The sequence below is a fragment of the Lobosporangium transversale genome, assembly GCF_002105155.1.
Source record: "Lobosporangium transversale strain NRRL 3116 chromosome Unknown BCR41scaffold_47, whole genome shotgun sequence".
NCBI lineage: Eukaryota > Fungi > Mortierellomycota > Mortierellomycetes > Mortierellales > Mortierellaceae > Lobosporangium > Lobosporangium transversale.
Window position 1 is genome coordinate 229,470 of NW_019029025.1, and position 16,299 is coordinate 245,768.

General features: G+C 40.2%; 5 protein-coding genes across 5 annotated transcripts; all 5 read left to right on the forward strand.

The window, feature by feature from the left end:
• Positions 1-278: 278 nt before the first annotated feature.
• Positions 279-3,700, forward strand: BCR41DRAFT_361298 (COG4 transport protein-domain-containing protein). Its single transcript, XM_022025500.1, has 9 exons — positions 279-628; positions 728-1,019; positions 1,126-1,363; positions 1,468-1,673; positions 1,780-1,998; positions 2,082-2,504; positions 2,632-2,985; positions 3,096-3,418; positions 3,525-3,700. The coding sequence occupies exons 1-9, from the start codon at positions 378-380 to the stop codon at positions 3,559-3,561; spliced, it is 2,343 nt and encodes a 780-aa protein (XP_021877418.1). The 5' UTR covers positions 279-377; the 3' UTR covers positions 3,562-3,700.
• BCR41DRAFT_361301 (CTLH/CRA C-terminal to lish motif domain-domain-containing protein) lies at positions 3,616-5,519 on the forward strand. Its single transcript, XM_022025501.1, has 7 exons — positions 3,616-3,734; positions 3,832-4,017; positions 4,124-4,336; positions 4,431-4,553; positions 4,639-4,824; positions 4,922-5,248; positions 5,369-5,519. The coding sequence occupies exons 1-7, from the start codon at positions 3,681-3,683 to the stop codon at positions 5,468-5,470; spliced, it is 1,191 nt and encodes a 396-aa protein (XP_021877419.1). The 5' UTR covers positions 3,616-3,680; the 3' UTR covers positions 5,471-5,519.
• Positions 5,520-5,615: 96 nt separating this feature from the next.
• BCR41DRAFT_361303 (hypothetical protein) lies at positions 5,616-7,986 on the forward strand. Its single transcript, XM_022025502.1, has 2 exons — positions 5,616-6,785; positions 6,907-7,986. The coding sequence occupies exons 1-2, from the start codon at positions 5,695-5,697 to the stop codon at positions 7,958-7,960; spliced, it is 2,145 nt and encodes a 714-aa protein (XP_021877420.1). The 5' UTR covers positions 5,616-5,694; the 3' UTR covers positions 7,961-7,986.
• Positions 7,987-8,208: 222 nt separating this feature from the next.
• Positions 8,209-10,776, forward strand: BCR41DRAFT_171909 (hypothetical protein). The gene is made up of 8 exons (XM_022019705.1): positions 8,209-8,765; positions 8,858-9,063; positions 9,185-9,575; positions 9,681-9,899; positions 9,982-10,027; positions 10,130-10,140; positions 10,225-10,446; positions 10,541-10,776. Exons 1-7 carry the CDS (start codon positions 8,673-8,675, stop codon positions 10,444-10,446), a joined length of 1,188 nt encoding a protein of 395 aa, XP_021877421.1. The 5' UTR covers positions 8,209-8,672; the 3' UTR covers positions 10,541-10,776.
• A 1,275-nt stretch (positions 10,777-12,051) lies between these two features.
• On the forward strand, positions 12,052-16,282 carry BCR41DRAFT_361304 (hypothetical protein). Its single transcript, XM_022025503.1, has 6 exons — positions 12,052-12,548; positions 13,948-13,976; positions 14,119-14,293; positions 14,505-14,696; positions 14,826-15,456; positions 15,582-16,282. Exons 1-6 carry the CDS (start codon positions 12,455-12,457, stop codon positions 16,156-16,158), a joined length of 1,698 nt encoding a protein of 565 aa, XP_021877422.1. The 5' UTR covers positions 12,052-12,454; the 3' UTR covers positions 16,159-16,282.
• The last annotated feature ends 17 nt before the right edge of the window (positions 16,283-16,299 follow it).

Genomic DNA, 16,299 nt, shown 5'->3' on the forward strand with positions numbered 1-16,299 from the left:
CTAGTTTTACGCGTCTTGGAGCGAAAATTTTTGTCGCTCTACAGTTCGTAGATACACAGTTGCAAACCACACACAAAAAGATCTGTCATAGCAAAGCGAATAATCTATCCAATAGACATAAAAGAAGTTCTCTGGGGTGTATTTCATGTAATCAAGTGCGGAAAATGGATCCTATGGTAGAGCAGTTTGCGGAAATACATTAAGGGGAAATGGAAGGAAATACTAAAGTCGTTATTTATTTATTCTTATTTATTTATTCTTATTCTTATTCTTATTCTTATTCTTAAAGTGAAGTTTTCTAGTGGACAGTAGGATTCTCATCGTTACACGCGACCTCTTTTTTTCTTTCACCACTACTATACCAACACATAATACTAATGGTGCAGGACAAATCATCAGTAATGTCTAGAGAACCTGAAGAGGCCAAAGATGAAGCGAGCAAGGAGCCCAAACAACAATTCCACAATCCAAGCTTGGACTTTATTAAATCTCTCACTAATTTAACAGACATCCAGGAATGCCTGCGACAACTCGAGTTGGAAGAGATCCAGGTCGATGCAGATCTAGATGAGCTATTAGCAGAACGCGAAAAGTTGGAGGGAAGTCTCGACAAACTAGAAGTTCTTGAGTAGGTGCAGCAGCCCACTTCCCTCTCCAAAAGGATGCTTTCCCTGCTATTATTTATTTTGCGATTGCTTCCCTTACATCGTAACTGTTTCTGTTGCAGGCCACAGCTAGGAAGTCTTCAGCACGAATCAAAGGCATTAGTCAAGGTTATTAGTGACACCTCTAATTTGGCCGAGAGCATTAGTGTCAAAGTTCGTCAATTAGATCTTGAACAATCGCGCGTTCAGATGACTATCAAGCATGTTGAGGATATACAAGAACTCAAGTTCTGTATTTCAGGAATCCAGCGGGCAATGGAGCAACTAGATCATGAGGACGCGGCTAGATATATGCAAAAAGCTTTGAAATTTGATAAAAGTATACTTGAGGGCTCGTTTGCGGAGATCTCTGTCGTGAGTAATATTTTCTTTTTTTTTCTTTTAAATTTTTTTTTTTTTTTTTTTTTTTTACATTGTACATTTTAACGCCTCTTATATTTTTTTTCTTTCCTTATGCTAGCCATCTGCGTCAAATCCCGAATATCCAACAGTTATCTTATCGAACGCTAAGGCGAGATTGTTGGAGATCATATCAACAGAGTTTGAAAATGCAGTTCAAAGACAATCAGCAGAAGATATTACCCGGTATTTTAAATTATTCCCATTATTAGGGGAAGAACAAGTTGGCTTAGATAAATACTCCAAATTTGTATGCGCTATCGTTGCCGGAAAGGCGCAGGCTTCTCTGGTTGAGCCACGTAGGGACCTTTTCAGGATAATCGCAATGGAGCAGGGTTTCTCAGAATTAAGCAAAGGTGTTAATGTGAATGCCATTTATAATGTGCTATCAAATCTTATCTAGCCAAGTCACCGACATTCTACGCTGATGCTTTGGTCAGGCTGTTCGAATCTGTTGCTATTATCATCGATCAACACCAGCCTGTGGTTGAAAAGTATTATGGTCCTGGAAAAATGCTTCGCGTGATTCAGAGGTTACAGGAAGAGAGCGATCTTCGAAGTCGAAAAATTTTGGAGGCTTTTGAGGAGGAACGTGAAGTTAATAGAAAGGTAAAATCAGGCGATTGCCGTAAAGGCACCAGTTTTTTCCTTTTGACTTTTTGCATTAAGGTTAAATATGCATTAATCCAACAGGAACTTTTGTTTTCATTAATAGGTTACGGAGATTAAATCGTTCAGGGATCCCAAGAAAACCCTAGTTTCATCAATAGGACCTATTCGAAGCCTTACACCTCAGCCTGGGATGTCCAGCCCACATCTGACATCTGTTCCTGATATCATCGATCCGCGAGAACTTGACATCAATTTGAATGAGATGGTGTTGATCTCTCAACGTGCAAGCCTCTACAATCGATTTTTGGAGTCTAGAGCGAAGGTAGGAAGTCTGCACTGGAGGTCATCAATTATGGTGGACATACTAATTCTGAAATCTGTTATTGCATTCGGTCCTTACTTTAGTCGGAAGTGGAGCATTTGGAGAATGAACATCAGATGAAAGATACTGTTGTTGAGAAGCCCAAGAATCTCTATAACGATTCAGGTTTGCTCCGCACAAGCGGTTTGTCTCGTAAAGTCGAGGAGATAGTAGACCACTATCTAGCGATTGAAGAGTTCTTTTTGCGTCGCAGCGTTGACAAGGCGATGAAAATTGATGAGTATACTGATTACAGTAGCAAAACCTCAAGTTGCGTGGATGATGTATTTTATATACTAAAGAAAACTATTTCGCGAGCAGTCCATACATCAAATATAGACTGCTTAGCAGCAATGATCAACTTTATAAAAAACACATTGGAAATGGACTACATGTCAGTCTTCCAAAAGAATATGGGGAACGCATTCACGAATGGAGATACCAAAGAAGCACGGTTTCAATATATGGTACGGACCAGTAGATCCTATTTATGACAAGATCAATTGATCTTTTTCTTTTTTTTTTTTTTTTTTTTAAAAAAAAAAAAAAAAAAAAAAAAAAAGGCTCATCTTTATACATTACTTTGTCACCCAGCTTCTGCTTAATAACATTAGTGTCAGTATAGAGTATCTGGAGAGGCTGACTGTAGAGATTGAACAAGAGTCTCTATCAACTATTGCATCTTTATCGGAAAATGCGCTGGCGAAAGCAAAGGCAGTTCTATCAGGATTGACTGCATCCTCTAGTAAATTTAAGAAGATTTTAAACCAAGGGATCGAGGAACTGTTTGAACGGACGTTACGGCCGCGGCTTAGACCATTACTACTGGACTCATATAGAGAAATCAAGTATGTAGTGACGGATGAAGAGTATGCAGAGCAAGAGGCACTCAATAGCTTTGTGCATCGTTTCATGTCGGGCTTTGACGCTCTTATCGAACCGTTTAAGGTAAAACTCGGTTTGAGCTGACAACCTTCATTCATTATAGTGATTGCAGCGATGGTCGTAAGAATAAAAAACTAATATTTATCCCCTTATATTTTGCTCTTAAAATGTAGTTCGCTTTAACAGAAGACAACTATAATCAAGTGATTGTGAATGCCGTGATCATTTTAACCAAGACATGGGAGAAAATTATTTTTCAGAAAAAGTTCAACAAAATGGGTGCTATTCGTTTTGATAAAGATCTCCGAGCAGTTGGTTTCTATCTAGTATCACTGACGACCTTCCCAGTCAGAGAAAAATTGACGCGACTCAATCAAATGGCAATGCTACTGGACTTGGAAGCGCTGGAAGACCTGTATGAGATATGGGGCAGCAACTCGGAGACGATCACTTGGCGTCTCACAGACGCTGAAGTCCGCCGTGTTTTGAGCTCTAGGTAAGGCCTTTGTTCTTCTTCTCTTTGCCTGTGCCTGACTATGCATGCAATGGTTGGCTCTTGCAACATGCCTTTATCTAATAGGTGTGTGTTATATCTAAATTAGGATCGATTTTCAACCAGAAGACATTGCACGGCTGTAGCACAACAAGGTTTCAATAAAGTGAACGGTCACATTCTTCTTCCATGCCCTTTTACAGCACTGTCCGTGCATTTCAATAATTATTGCGCTCATTTCACTTGTTACCATCATACGAACAACATGAACAAAATAAACCATGACCAATTACTTTCATTGGAGCATCCATTTGTCAAGGTTAGATAGGGACTATAATTGTGAATTAGACAATCTATATAGGCCTTATAAAAAAGCTACTTTGCTAACCTGTAGCTATTATATTTTAAACCTCCAGATACCGGTTGAGAAGTTTCGATCGTCGCTCAGGACGTCGCAGAAACATATCGAAAAAGAAATTGCAATGTTGACAGATAAGGTCACTGAAATATCCAAGAAATCCGTACAAGGTAGCATGGATCCTAAGCAGGTCGAAGCTGCTTTGGAAGCCATCGTCACACGCCTTAGTACACTCAAGCGCAAGGTATATCAAAACAGTCTTTTTTTTTTGTTGTCGTTATTGTTATTATAATGCGCCTTCAACCTTAACAATTTCCGACTAATTTGCTTAAATATTTGTGTGGTACTAGTTAAAGGATACACGTGCGGACGAAGCCCTATATTCACAGCGTACAAAAGTACGACTACAGCATCTTCAAGAGTTTACGTCCATTAGTACATTGGACTCCGACGATTTCGCGCGATGGAGCAGGACCCGCCTGAACCGTATTGTGATCGACTATATGTTACGAGACGGTTTTAGAGAGACAGCTGCTTTGTTGGCTAAAAATGAGCATATTGAGGTAATACAGTTGCACAAACGACCAGGTTTACCTTTATTGCATTGGATTATCTGTTATATATCAACTAACTCCTTTTTTTTTTATGGACTTCTAGGATCTAGTGGATATAGAACTGTTTACACAGTCGACCAAAGTCGAGCAGGCTTTGATGCGACAGAGTTGTACAGAATGTTTACAGTGGTGCAAAGAGAACAACTCAAACTTGAAAAAGCTGAAGGTATATCTGAAGGCGACGCACACATAACCTTCTTGAAGAAAACATAATGCTGACAGTACAGGCCTCGATAATGTAAAATATCTAGAGCACGCTGGAATTCAGTCTACGTGAGCAGGAATTCATTGAGCTTGTGAGAGAGCGTCGACCACAGGAAGCGATTGCGTATGCCAAAAAGTACCTTACACCATGGCAGGAAACGCATATGAAGGAAATCAGTCATGTTATGGGCTTGCTCGCTTTTCAACCTGATACTAAGTGTTTTCCATACAAGGTATCAAGATGATTCCCTTACGCTATCAACTGTAACAGCCAGTTGTATTGTTCATTTAGTTGCTCACACATACTTGGTTTTTTGTTCGATGTCTTAGCGATTGTACGACAAAGCTCGATGGAATGATCTGATTGCCCAATTTCGTTCTAATAGTTTTGCTCTCCAGTTCTTCACTCCGGAGCCGCTCTTAAATGTGACATTGCAGGCCGGCCTAACCGCACTCAAGACGATGATGTGTTATCAACATGAACATAGAAACATCAATTGCCCTGTGTGCGATCCTGAGACACTGGGTGCACTAGCAGTAGATTTGCCCATGAGCCAGCATCTCAATTCATCTATTGTATGTCGACTTAGTGGACAAATCATGAATGAAGATAACCTGCCAATGGCGCTCCCCAATGGATATGTCTATTCCTACAACGTAAGGTCTTTTGTCTTGGTACTTATTTAGGCTATGGAGTATTTGGTTATTGATCATGTGGATTGTTCTGAAACCCATTTCTTTGTTACTTTGCACAACCTTATTTTTTTTTTTTGACAGGCGTTGACTGAGATGGCTAGTTTGAACAATGGCAAAATCACCTGCCCGCGAACAGGCGCTGTCTTTGATATCTCTCAAATGAAGAAAGTGTTTATTTCATAGTCGTAGACTTTCTTGGATTAGAAAGACTAGGAAGACTAGGAAGATTAACGATTATAAAAAAAAAAAAGAATTTAGTGACTGTCACCTGTCCCAGACTATGGAAGAATTTTTCTTGCATGCTGCTTTTGCATTCCTCTTTCTTCCTCACCTGTTAACATTCCCCTGGATCATCGCAACGCATTTCTTGCGCTCAGTGGACTTCAAAGAGCAAGCCTCGAAACATCATGTTGTCACCATCTGATCCTTCTCTCTCTCCATCCGATCGTGTTGATCATGTCGCTTCACTTGCTGATGCACCTTCCATCGCCTCTGTCCTTGAATCTACCGATCCTGCAGTCAGAGCCTTTCTTCAAGTTGCTGTAGCCCATCAGCAAGCTACAGAGGCAGCAGCAGCAGGTGTATCCGCACCTTCAACTGTACCTGTTGACTTTACGAAAGCCAATGAGATCAAGCTACCTCTTTCTGAGCTTGCTTCAGTATCGGAGGTGACAGCTATGGCATCTGAATCGACCCCAACGACAATACATGTAGATATGAGCTCGCTCCCGCACACTGTACCCGAAGAAATTCTCCAAAGTCTGATTCCAACCGTAACATCCACGCCTCTTGTTTCCGTTGCAGAACAGGCGGCAGATCAAATCCTGGCTACTGCTTCATTACCTACTTCCACTCTTGTCTCGACTGCCGCCTTGACCTCATTGCCCATTACAGCGTCGAATGCAGCTCACACTTCTATTATAACACCAGCAGTGACGTCAACGCCCAATTCTATTATTGCTACATCAACGACTTTCACCACATCAACAGTCACCACCGCGCCAGTGTCACCATCAGCGGTTACCACGCCTCTGCTTACTCCTACTAGTACAGTGGCAGTAAAAATTGGCACACCAGCTAGTACTACATCGACAGCCAGCTCTTCTACACCAGCGGTAGCAACCAGTCGTCCGTTTGTCTCCACTAAGCGCTTCAATCCGGACGATATTTTCTGCTTGGGTTGCTGTCGTAATCTATCTGTAGATCATTATACTTGTCCGAACACTAATCGCGTCTTCAAGTCATGTAACGCTTGTCGTCAGAAGTCCAGAATTAACTCCAAAAAAGTCACTAAACCTGCAACAATGCCTACAAAGCCTACTATTTCTATGGAAGAGTTTGGTACAAAGTTAAGGGAACTTGAGGCGTCTCAGGAAGAAACTAGTCTGGATGTCATGGTTCGTTTGGAAGGTTCTGTGGAAATGGACCCGGAGACACTCAAGGCTCGTGGGGCGCAGATTGCTGCGCAGGTCTATGAATCCACTGGATACTGGTTCTCGTAGGAATAATCGATTTTGCTGTTAATGACGGGAATTTACTCATTTGTATTATTATGAAAACTAGAGATGATTTTTATAACATGGTTGTTTAATTTCTTGTTGCAATATTGGACCCATTAGGCACTCGAGGACTAATGACGAGACACAGTCTAAAACAAGACTCAAAATATACGGCTGCTCACAACGCGAAGATCGACGTGCACCCCCTGCGCTTAAAACACAGAGTAGGAAGCGTAATCGTCCATCAACAAAATCATATTTTCCTTGCAAGGGTAATCTGACCATGACATTTTATCATAACATGAACCATGTCCGAGTCGTCTATGGACATAAGAGACATGCCAAATATGACAATCGAAAATGCCCAGATCATGTTCGTGCGTTCGTTAAGGAGAATTTAAGTTTGCCGCCACGCCAGCTTTTTGACACTTTATTGGAAGCTAATCCAGGTCTGGGTATTACACAGGCTCAAATACGATATTGGAGTCATTACTACAAAAAGAACATGGATCAAGATGGTAGTTCAGGCGAAAGTAAGAATAAGGCTAGCAGTGCTATTGTTGGTGAAGCTGTAGCTACACCAGATGCATCGATGACGAATGGTTCATGCCTTGGAGAAAGCACGGAACAGAATACTGCAAGTCACATAACTGGACTTATTGAGCCAACGAGTCAAGACCAGTTGCTCCAACAGCAAGCAGATGAGGAACGAAATCGAAATGAACAAGTTCATCAAATTCTCTTGGCTTCTGATGTCGCTGCATTGCAATCATTGGCACAATCACACCATGTGGGTGCAAGTCTAGTTGGAGCTGATGGCTCTATTGCTATTTCAGTGCCAATGACTGACTTGGACACATCCCCTTTGACTTCAAGTATTGTGCAGAGAGTATTAAGCGAGAATGGAAAGGGATTACTAGATCTGCAAGCTAGTCTTCGCGCTGTATCTGAAGCGACGGCAGCAGCTACGGCGGCAGCATCAGGGTTACAGGCCAGTCTTCGTGCTGTATCTCAAGCAGCATCAGCAGCTACAACATCAGCGTCTGCCATAAATGATGTAGAAGGAGATGCAGTTGTACAGCAAGTGAGAGCATTCATGAAAGAAAATGATCAACAGCAACAACGGCTTTTGGAACAGCAACAGCAACAGGAAATGAAGGAGGAACAGTTGTAAAATAAATATTAGGCATAAAAACTGAGTTATATATTGTCATTTATCGATTATTTATAGTATTTGTAACATTAATATCTGTTTGGATAGACCTGCATCACTACGATGTTCTCTCATAGTTTATAGATTATTGGAAATATCAAGCAACGCGCATTGCTTTTTGTTTGTTGTCAATTACAAATATGAAAATGTGTCTAGATATTTTTTAAATGAAGAGAGCACAATGGAAAAGATATGCATTGGTGCTCACAGGTCGATCGGAAGCACATGAAAATGAACGGATAAAATCGTCTGCATATTGAGAAATCCTCTGCATCTCGATACAAATATATCGATTATCCACCAATTGGACAAAGCAACCATGCCTAATTCCTTAGACACTCAAGGCAAAGTTTGTGTCCCATCTGTACGCCTTTATCTGCGCTGTTTAATAACATTATTGGACAGGAGCGGACAAAAAAATATTGCTCAAATCCTTGGTCGTTTCGAGCTAAGCTGTTTTTGGTATACAGCATGTGTTAAGACACATAGACGCCATGCCTTCTTTCTATTTGTTCATTACATACTTGATCCATATCATCGAAGACGAGGGGCGAAGAAGAGCAGCCCCAAGGGCGACTGCAGTTTGCATTTATAATATGAAGTCTCTCATCTGCTCATTCTTCATCTCATTTGTGTTTTTTTTTTAGAATTGTGCAATCGCGTTCAAACAAGAATGACATTACAATTGCATGTTCTTATCGTGGGTGCGGGTATTGGTGGATTGATGCTTGCAGTCCTTTTAGAACGCGCTAATATCTCCTATGAGGTAATGGATTTTTTTTTTTGTTCCCAGGAACAAGTCAAAAGACATTAATTTTTTATGAAATCCCTGACCACCCATGACATGTCTGGGTTTAGATATTTGAAAAAACGCAAGAGTTAAGGCCATTGGGCTCTGCATTCTCACTTCACAGCAGTCTGATGGTGCTATTTGAGCAGCTGGGCATGTATGATGAACTTCTGTCAATTTCGAAGCCCTTTGGCGCATTGCATCTCCGAAAAGAAGACCTATCACTGATCGGAAGCCTTCTTGCACGTGCCCCAGGCATAGATTGTGCGGAGCAGTACGTGAGAAGCAAGGAGCTATAGCAGATTTTTTCTATTAATGGTGCATGTACATTTAATCTTTTAAAAGCAAGACACTTATTCACTCTACCATTATATATATATATATATATACTATAGTTATGGTGACTACAATCGCGTAGTGGGACGGCCCGAACTTGTTAATATGCTTTTGAAGTGCATTCCTTCTCACAAGATTCATTATCAAAAGCGGGGACTATCGGTCACACAAGATGAAGGCAGCGTCACCTTATATTGCTCTGACAACACGATATATTCGGGTAGTATACTCGTTGGCGCTGATGGTGCCTACAGCAACATTCGGCAAAGTCTTTACAAGGAGTTTATTAACTATGGACTTCATCTACCTAAAGCAGACTTAATGCCTATGAGCTACGGCTATGACTGTTTAGTTGGCATCACACATCCATTGGATCCAGGGGTTTATTCCATTTTGAAGGAAAAGTATTGTGAGTTCGAGATTTTACTTTCTAACAGTACACCGTATACGGTGAGTCTCTACATGAGAAGGGAAAAGAGTGGTGGGATTGATTAGCGTTGAATAGTCTCAACATTCAGGAGTTTGCAACTGATGAGTTGACTTATTTCTATATAGTGGTGGTTTATACCTTTAGTGGAAGATAGATTCGCATGGATGGTGACTCAAGACATCCAGATGGAGAGTGTAAAGGAAAGCAGGACACCGGATTGGACAGCAGACACTGCAGCCGAAATGTGCGATCGCGTTCGTCATTTTCCTTGCCCATACGGAGGTACTCTGGGGGATATTATTGATAAGACCCCAAATATATCGAAGGTTATATTAGAGGATAAGGTAGGCTTATACTCCTAGACTTTCTTTTGGTCTCTCAAAAAAAGACTATTCTGATAATTGAATTGTTGATGATTCCTTGCAGTACTTTTCTACGTGGTATAATGGCAGGACAGTTCTTATTGGTGATGGTAAGTGTAATGCAGGCCTAGGTTGTAAATAAGAAATGGCTTCAGCTTGAAGCAGCTGAGTATTCTCCTTCAACTAACTCCTTGTTCCTTAAACGGTAATAGCATGTCACAAGGTATGCGCTTATCATTTTCCTGCATGCAAACAACCCCAGCATAATTCGTCAGCTATCATAACTGAAACACTTTATATTGCATAGATGGTGCCTTTTGGAGGACAAGGCGCCAACATGGCTATCTTAGGAGCACTTCATCTTGCAAATCTTCTTTATGATATTCATTCGGATTCTCAAGAAGAAATCACTCGGATTTTCAAAGAATACTGTGATTTGCGACGGGAGAGCGCTAAAAACGCTGTCGATGGGTCAAGCAAGACAGGGTTGTTTCTTCATGGCAAGGTATGGAAGACATGTTTAAAATAGGTAATTTGTCTGTATACTTTTAACATGCAGAAAAAGGATACTTACGAAAGAAAAGGAATATTGATTTGGTTTTTTTCTCTCACAAATTGAAAAGGGGTTGATGGCTGGGCTGATACGATACGCGTTCTTGAATTGGGTCCCCAACTGGCTTATTAAAATAGGGAGTGATAAAATGAACGCGCGGCGAGACCAAATTAGCTTTTTGCCTTTTGTTAAGATGCGTGGATCATTTACTGGGAGCCAAGTAAATACTCCATCACCAAGGAGAATGGATCTTGAAGGTGAAGGCAGCTTTATCCCAGATGTTTTGTAAAGAATAATAAAGCACTCTAAGTAGTGCAGTACATTCATCGCATATATATTGATTTGTGGGATATCTATATTTTTTTTTTTTTTTTTTTTTTTTAACTATTGCTTTTATTTTGTCTTAAGCATTTGATCCGCTAATAATAAAGGAAAGGAAAACAGCGACAAAGGACAACATTAATACTTCGCCTTGCTGCTCCTTGACTGCCCATGAATTCATGAGCACTCATACGAGCCTAGTTCTCTCTAGCTTCGCTTCCATCCTCTTTCTCTATATTCCGTGCAGAATGCTGCTATCTCTTCCTCTCCTTCTATTTCATATTAGTATTCTTTGAATATGTCATTTCTTGCTCTGATATCCATCTCATTGCCAATTTTGGACAGGTAATCTATTTATGCAGCGACAGAACTAAAGATGGGAAGAATGGGGGGTTTTTTTTAAGGATAGTACAGTATTTTAAAGAGTGGTTGCCGACAATTTCTATTTGAAAACAGTGCAGTACTCCATTGCTAGATCATCTCATTAACTATTTGATGAATAAAACGATACAGAAAAAATGGCAAGAAACATTGAGGGCTAATTTATTTTATTTTTCTGGCGACCTTGTGCGTGCATGTAAATACACCTACAAATAACCGTATTTTTAACAGATGCGTATTGTAGGTCGAAAACAGGTCTATTCTAGATTTTTAGGAAACAAATAATCGTAGTTGTAGGTGATACTCTTGGGAAATGTCGAAAATAGCCCCAATAGCTACTCTGATAGTAAGTCCGACTCAACTATGTACTGTACGTCTATGATGTGTACATGTGAAGGTATTCTATTAAAATATTAAGGCGGCAAATGGGTCCAAAGAAAATTAAGGGAATGGAGGAGGAGCAAGCAGCGAAACAGCAAGGTCCTTGACAATCACACATGGTAGCACAAACGGACATGTCCAATCAAAAGGCCATGCAAATTAATATATACATTCATACATGTAGCATACTTCATTTCCACCATGTTTAGAGATGACATTGACAACAGAGTTCAACCTCCGTCTGAAATATATGAAGAGCTGAAGAGCAGCCCAAAAAAAACAGTTCATACAACATGTATCGATTGTACATATCTATGTATCCTGTACCTCCATCTTGAATACTTTTATACAATCAAAAATGATTGATGATATTTCTTGTATTCAAATGTGCATTATCAATGTGATGAGGCATGCTACCATTGCTGCTGTACGCTCAGGACAGCAATCCTTTCTCTTTTTCTCCACTTTTTTTTTTTTTTTTTTTTTTTTTTTTTTTTTCTTTCTTTTCTTTCCTTCTTTTTCTTTGCTTCTACTTTTCTTGTTGGTCACCCCACTCCACATCCTACCACAGGAACAATTTCATCCATAATCCTCTCCTCCACTCCTCCGTCTTCGTTTCCGCTCCTGCTTCTACTCTACTTTAACCCCTCCTGTTTCTACTCTTCCTCCTCTTCTTACTCCTCCTCCTAATCATTCCGCCCTAACGAACACCTTTTTGATTTATAACTTTATTTGCCTGATCTGGTGGACTCTTTTCGTATTCTCTCTATTTTTTCCCCTTCCAAATCCGAAAGAGCAAATTCGTTTCCTGACTTTCTCGCGACTCGCTCATTTAATACATTCATTAAACATCAACATCAGGACAACAGCGTGTTCAAATTTTCGATCAAGAAATAAAAAAATGCGTGGCATGAAGGGTCTGGCTATATCGACAGCAGCATTGCTTGCTATTGTTTCTACAACTTTGGTACAGCAGACCTCTGCCTTTGGTTACAGTAGGTGCAACAATAACGTTTTTTTAACATTAGAGTGCAATTATGATTGCACCCTTTTTTTTTTTTTTATCAGAATTCAATTGAAAATCTCCCTCTTTTTTTTTTTTTTTTTTTTTTTTTTTTTTGAAAAAAAAATATTATGTTTTTCTTCTTTGAAGAGATGTGAATGGAATGAGGAATCATCAGATGGAGGAAGGCTCATCAACCTTTTGTGTCATAAACCTGTTTTTTGGATTGGGCTGATTGTAATACATGGGATCGAAGTATTTCGGTTGTCAATCTGTAATACCCAAGACACAACAAAAAAAAGCATCTTTTTACATTCACATTCGTATGGCACTTCTTCCTTACATTTTTTACCTGTAGACTTTTTTTTTTGCTCTTTTTTTTTTCTTTGTCTTTTGTACAAGGAAAACAAACATTCTTTTTTAGTTGATCGGTCGCACATGGTTTTTTTTGTTTAATGATTATGATTATGGTTTGGTTGCGTGAAGTTCTAGTCTAATTTTTTTTTTTTTTTTTTTTCCTTGTGTGAATGGTATATAAAGAAACATTCGATGAACTGAGCCTGAGTTCTAATGTGAATGTGAGAGAGAGGAATCATGTCCTACTCGCATGTTCATGAACTCAACCGTTTAAAAAACACATTAGTACAAAAAAGGGTGGGGACCTGAATATGCATCAATCGCATCGCATCGCATGCTGCAAAAAAAAAAAAAAAAAAAAAAAAAGACATGACTATCCCAGTCCTGGTCATGGCGTGATCTCGATTATTTTAAACATTAAATATTATTGTTGGATAAGAAAAAAGGTTTCGAATGTACAGCAGTACACGCATGACCTTTTTACCATCGGTGGGATGCACAACCATAACGTACTTTTGAGTTTTTTTTTTTTTTTTTTTTTTTTTATGTGCTCCAAATATATCTTTTGTTTTCTGTGCTGTTCGGGTGCTGTATGGCCATTTCATCCGGTTGGTGGGGATCCGTCTCTCTCTCTCTTAATACCCTGAATCTAGATTAGATCAATGTAGGTCTGTGAACACAAACGCATCATCGACATGACTTGTTCCTCCATTATACTCTCTCCGCCCTGGCGGCATTTATTAGACTGAATAGAGTTTTCTCGAGTCGCTCACACATCTTACTCAATGCATGCTGATGTTGTTACAAGTCAATGTGAAAAGGGCCAATCGAAAAAAGAGAAACCTTTTTCCTTCTTGGGAGAAAATCATTGTCTGGGCGTTGCTTTTTTTTTTTTTTTTTTTCTATTTTTATTTTGCGACTCCTTTTCATTCCCGTCATCATCAATTGACTTTGCAGACTTTGCTTCATTCGTGCTTGAGGACAACTTTTCTAACAAAAGAATGTCTTACTTTCTTTTCGATGTGCATTATTAGTGACCGATTACAATGGGACACTTTGCAATGTAAGGCATACATTTCATTTTTCATTTTGTATTGGAGATACATTACAATTGATGCATTTCGTTTGATTGTGCAACCTCAAAAAATTATTGCTGACATTCTCTGGACATGCATGTGTTTATCTACATTTATTCTTGTACACAGGGCTTTATTGACTACAAGGTCTGGCTCCCCGACAATGTCACAGTCCAAAATATAGAAGATGAGTTGATCAAACAAGGTGTTCAAGAACTTACTGCGCTAGTCGACCCATGCAAGTCGACCTTTCTATCCTATGCCTGCTCTGTCGCATTTCCAAGACCTGTCATTACAGGCCAAAGTAAGTTTTATTGACTACTAGCCTACGCCACACTACACTTTTCTTTCACGACATCATCCTGAACTGGATTTACGAGAGTGGTTGTACATGTATAATCAACAGAACCAAGAGCTCTAGTTGAGGGTTGTGGAGCTTTAAAAAAACATATTCCAGCAAGCTGACCTTACTCTATTTTTGCCTGCCAATGTGTATTATACTTCAACTTGTATAGCTAATAGCTACAATGTGTTGTTCGCGTGTCAATCATCATGTCAGGCGGTCCATCAAGCCTGTACAGCTGACCTCACCTTCTTGAATATGACTAACCTTCTCCCTGACTGTAAGGCACCCATTCCTGGTACTGAGCAGTTTCCCAATGGGCCATACGATCACCAGCTGGACAATTCTTGCAATGCTGTTCCATGTAGGTTATCCCAACTCTTCATTGCGTCGACTTTTTTTTTTTTTTTATTTTTTTATTTTTATTTTTATTTTTTCCTCGCGTCCTAATGAAGTGCAACTGTCTAACTTTGTCACTTGTGAATGATAATAGTTCAGAGCTCCAACACGACATGCGCGACTCCTATGACCGAGTGTGTATCCCCATTCGTTGAAGACCTGGTGTTCAAGGCAACAGGCGGCGCACAGAATACAGATGATGCATATTGTGGATGTGGATGCTGTCTGCCCTGCCCACAGCCAAATGCGTTCTATAAGCCCGAAATATTGGACCAGGGCTTCTTTATCACTGATATTCTCAAAGCCGTTTCTGCAGGCTTGGCCTTGGTCCTGGCGTTGTCTTATGTGGTCCTTCCCGACAAGTTGCAACATCCATCCAACTTGATTTTATTTGCGGCGCTGGCGACCGCAATCTTTGGTGCAGCTGTAGCACCATCGTTTGGTAATCCAAGACGAATCCAATGTGCTGCCAACGGTGTTTCAACTGCTACTTCATATAACAATAACCTATGCACCATCCAAGGAGCCTGGTTGCTGTTTGGAGCAATTGCAACGACAGCCTGGTTGTCTATCGTTATTGTGAATCTGCATTTGCATACGGTCTGGAATTCGAGCTGGCTCTCGAAAAGGGCCTGGTTGACACATCTTATTGGCTGGGCCGTCCCTGCAGCATTCGCTGCCATTGCTGTTATAACAAATTCCATTGGATGGAACAACTCCAATATGTAAGTTATCCTTATAAAAATATATATGTATCCTAAGTACTCGGTTATTCTACAATTACTTTGGATGGAGATAGACTGACCTTTTCTCTACGGGCATACCCCCTCCTTGCTCGGAAAACTTATAGGTGTATGGCTACACAAGAAACATCTAATGCACTTCTGTTCATTCCCCTCGGAGTCATTATGATCCCCTCCATATTGTTGCATTTCACTACATTCTTTCATATCATCAAAGTGACTCTTCAGGCCGAGAACTCAGAGACAGTTTCCCATTCGACCTTGTCGTCAGGTCGTGCAGCACGAATTTCTCACCGTCGACATGTCATGAATGCGATTCGTATCCAATGGCGTGCAGCAGTTCTCGCGTTTGTGGTTGCAAGCTCGGTACTGATCTACTGGGCATTTTACTTGGTAGAGGGTGCCAAGACGGATATGTCCTGGATGAGCACCTGGCAGTTATGTATTTTCACCAAGGCAGGTGATCAAGAGCAATGCGCAGATATGTTTACTAAAGGTCATGTACCGGACTTTGCATTTATGATGGTGGCTGAAGGCTTGGTCAGCACAACTGGTCTTTGGGTCTTCTTGCTCTTCTTCAAGCAGTCGCTTATCATGGAATGGAAAGAGTACATCAGTGGATGGATTTGTTGCGGAGGACGCAGGCACCGCAAGAGACAGGAGAACCAGTTCTATGTTATTTAAAAAAGCAAAGGAACTTGTTTATTTATTATTATTATTATTTTATATCATTTATATTTAAAAATTACATAGATATACATATATCCTCTTACCATCCACACTGTTCTCAAATATACTCATTTATTTTACTTTCACAATTGTTTC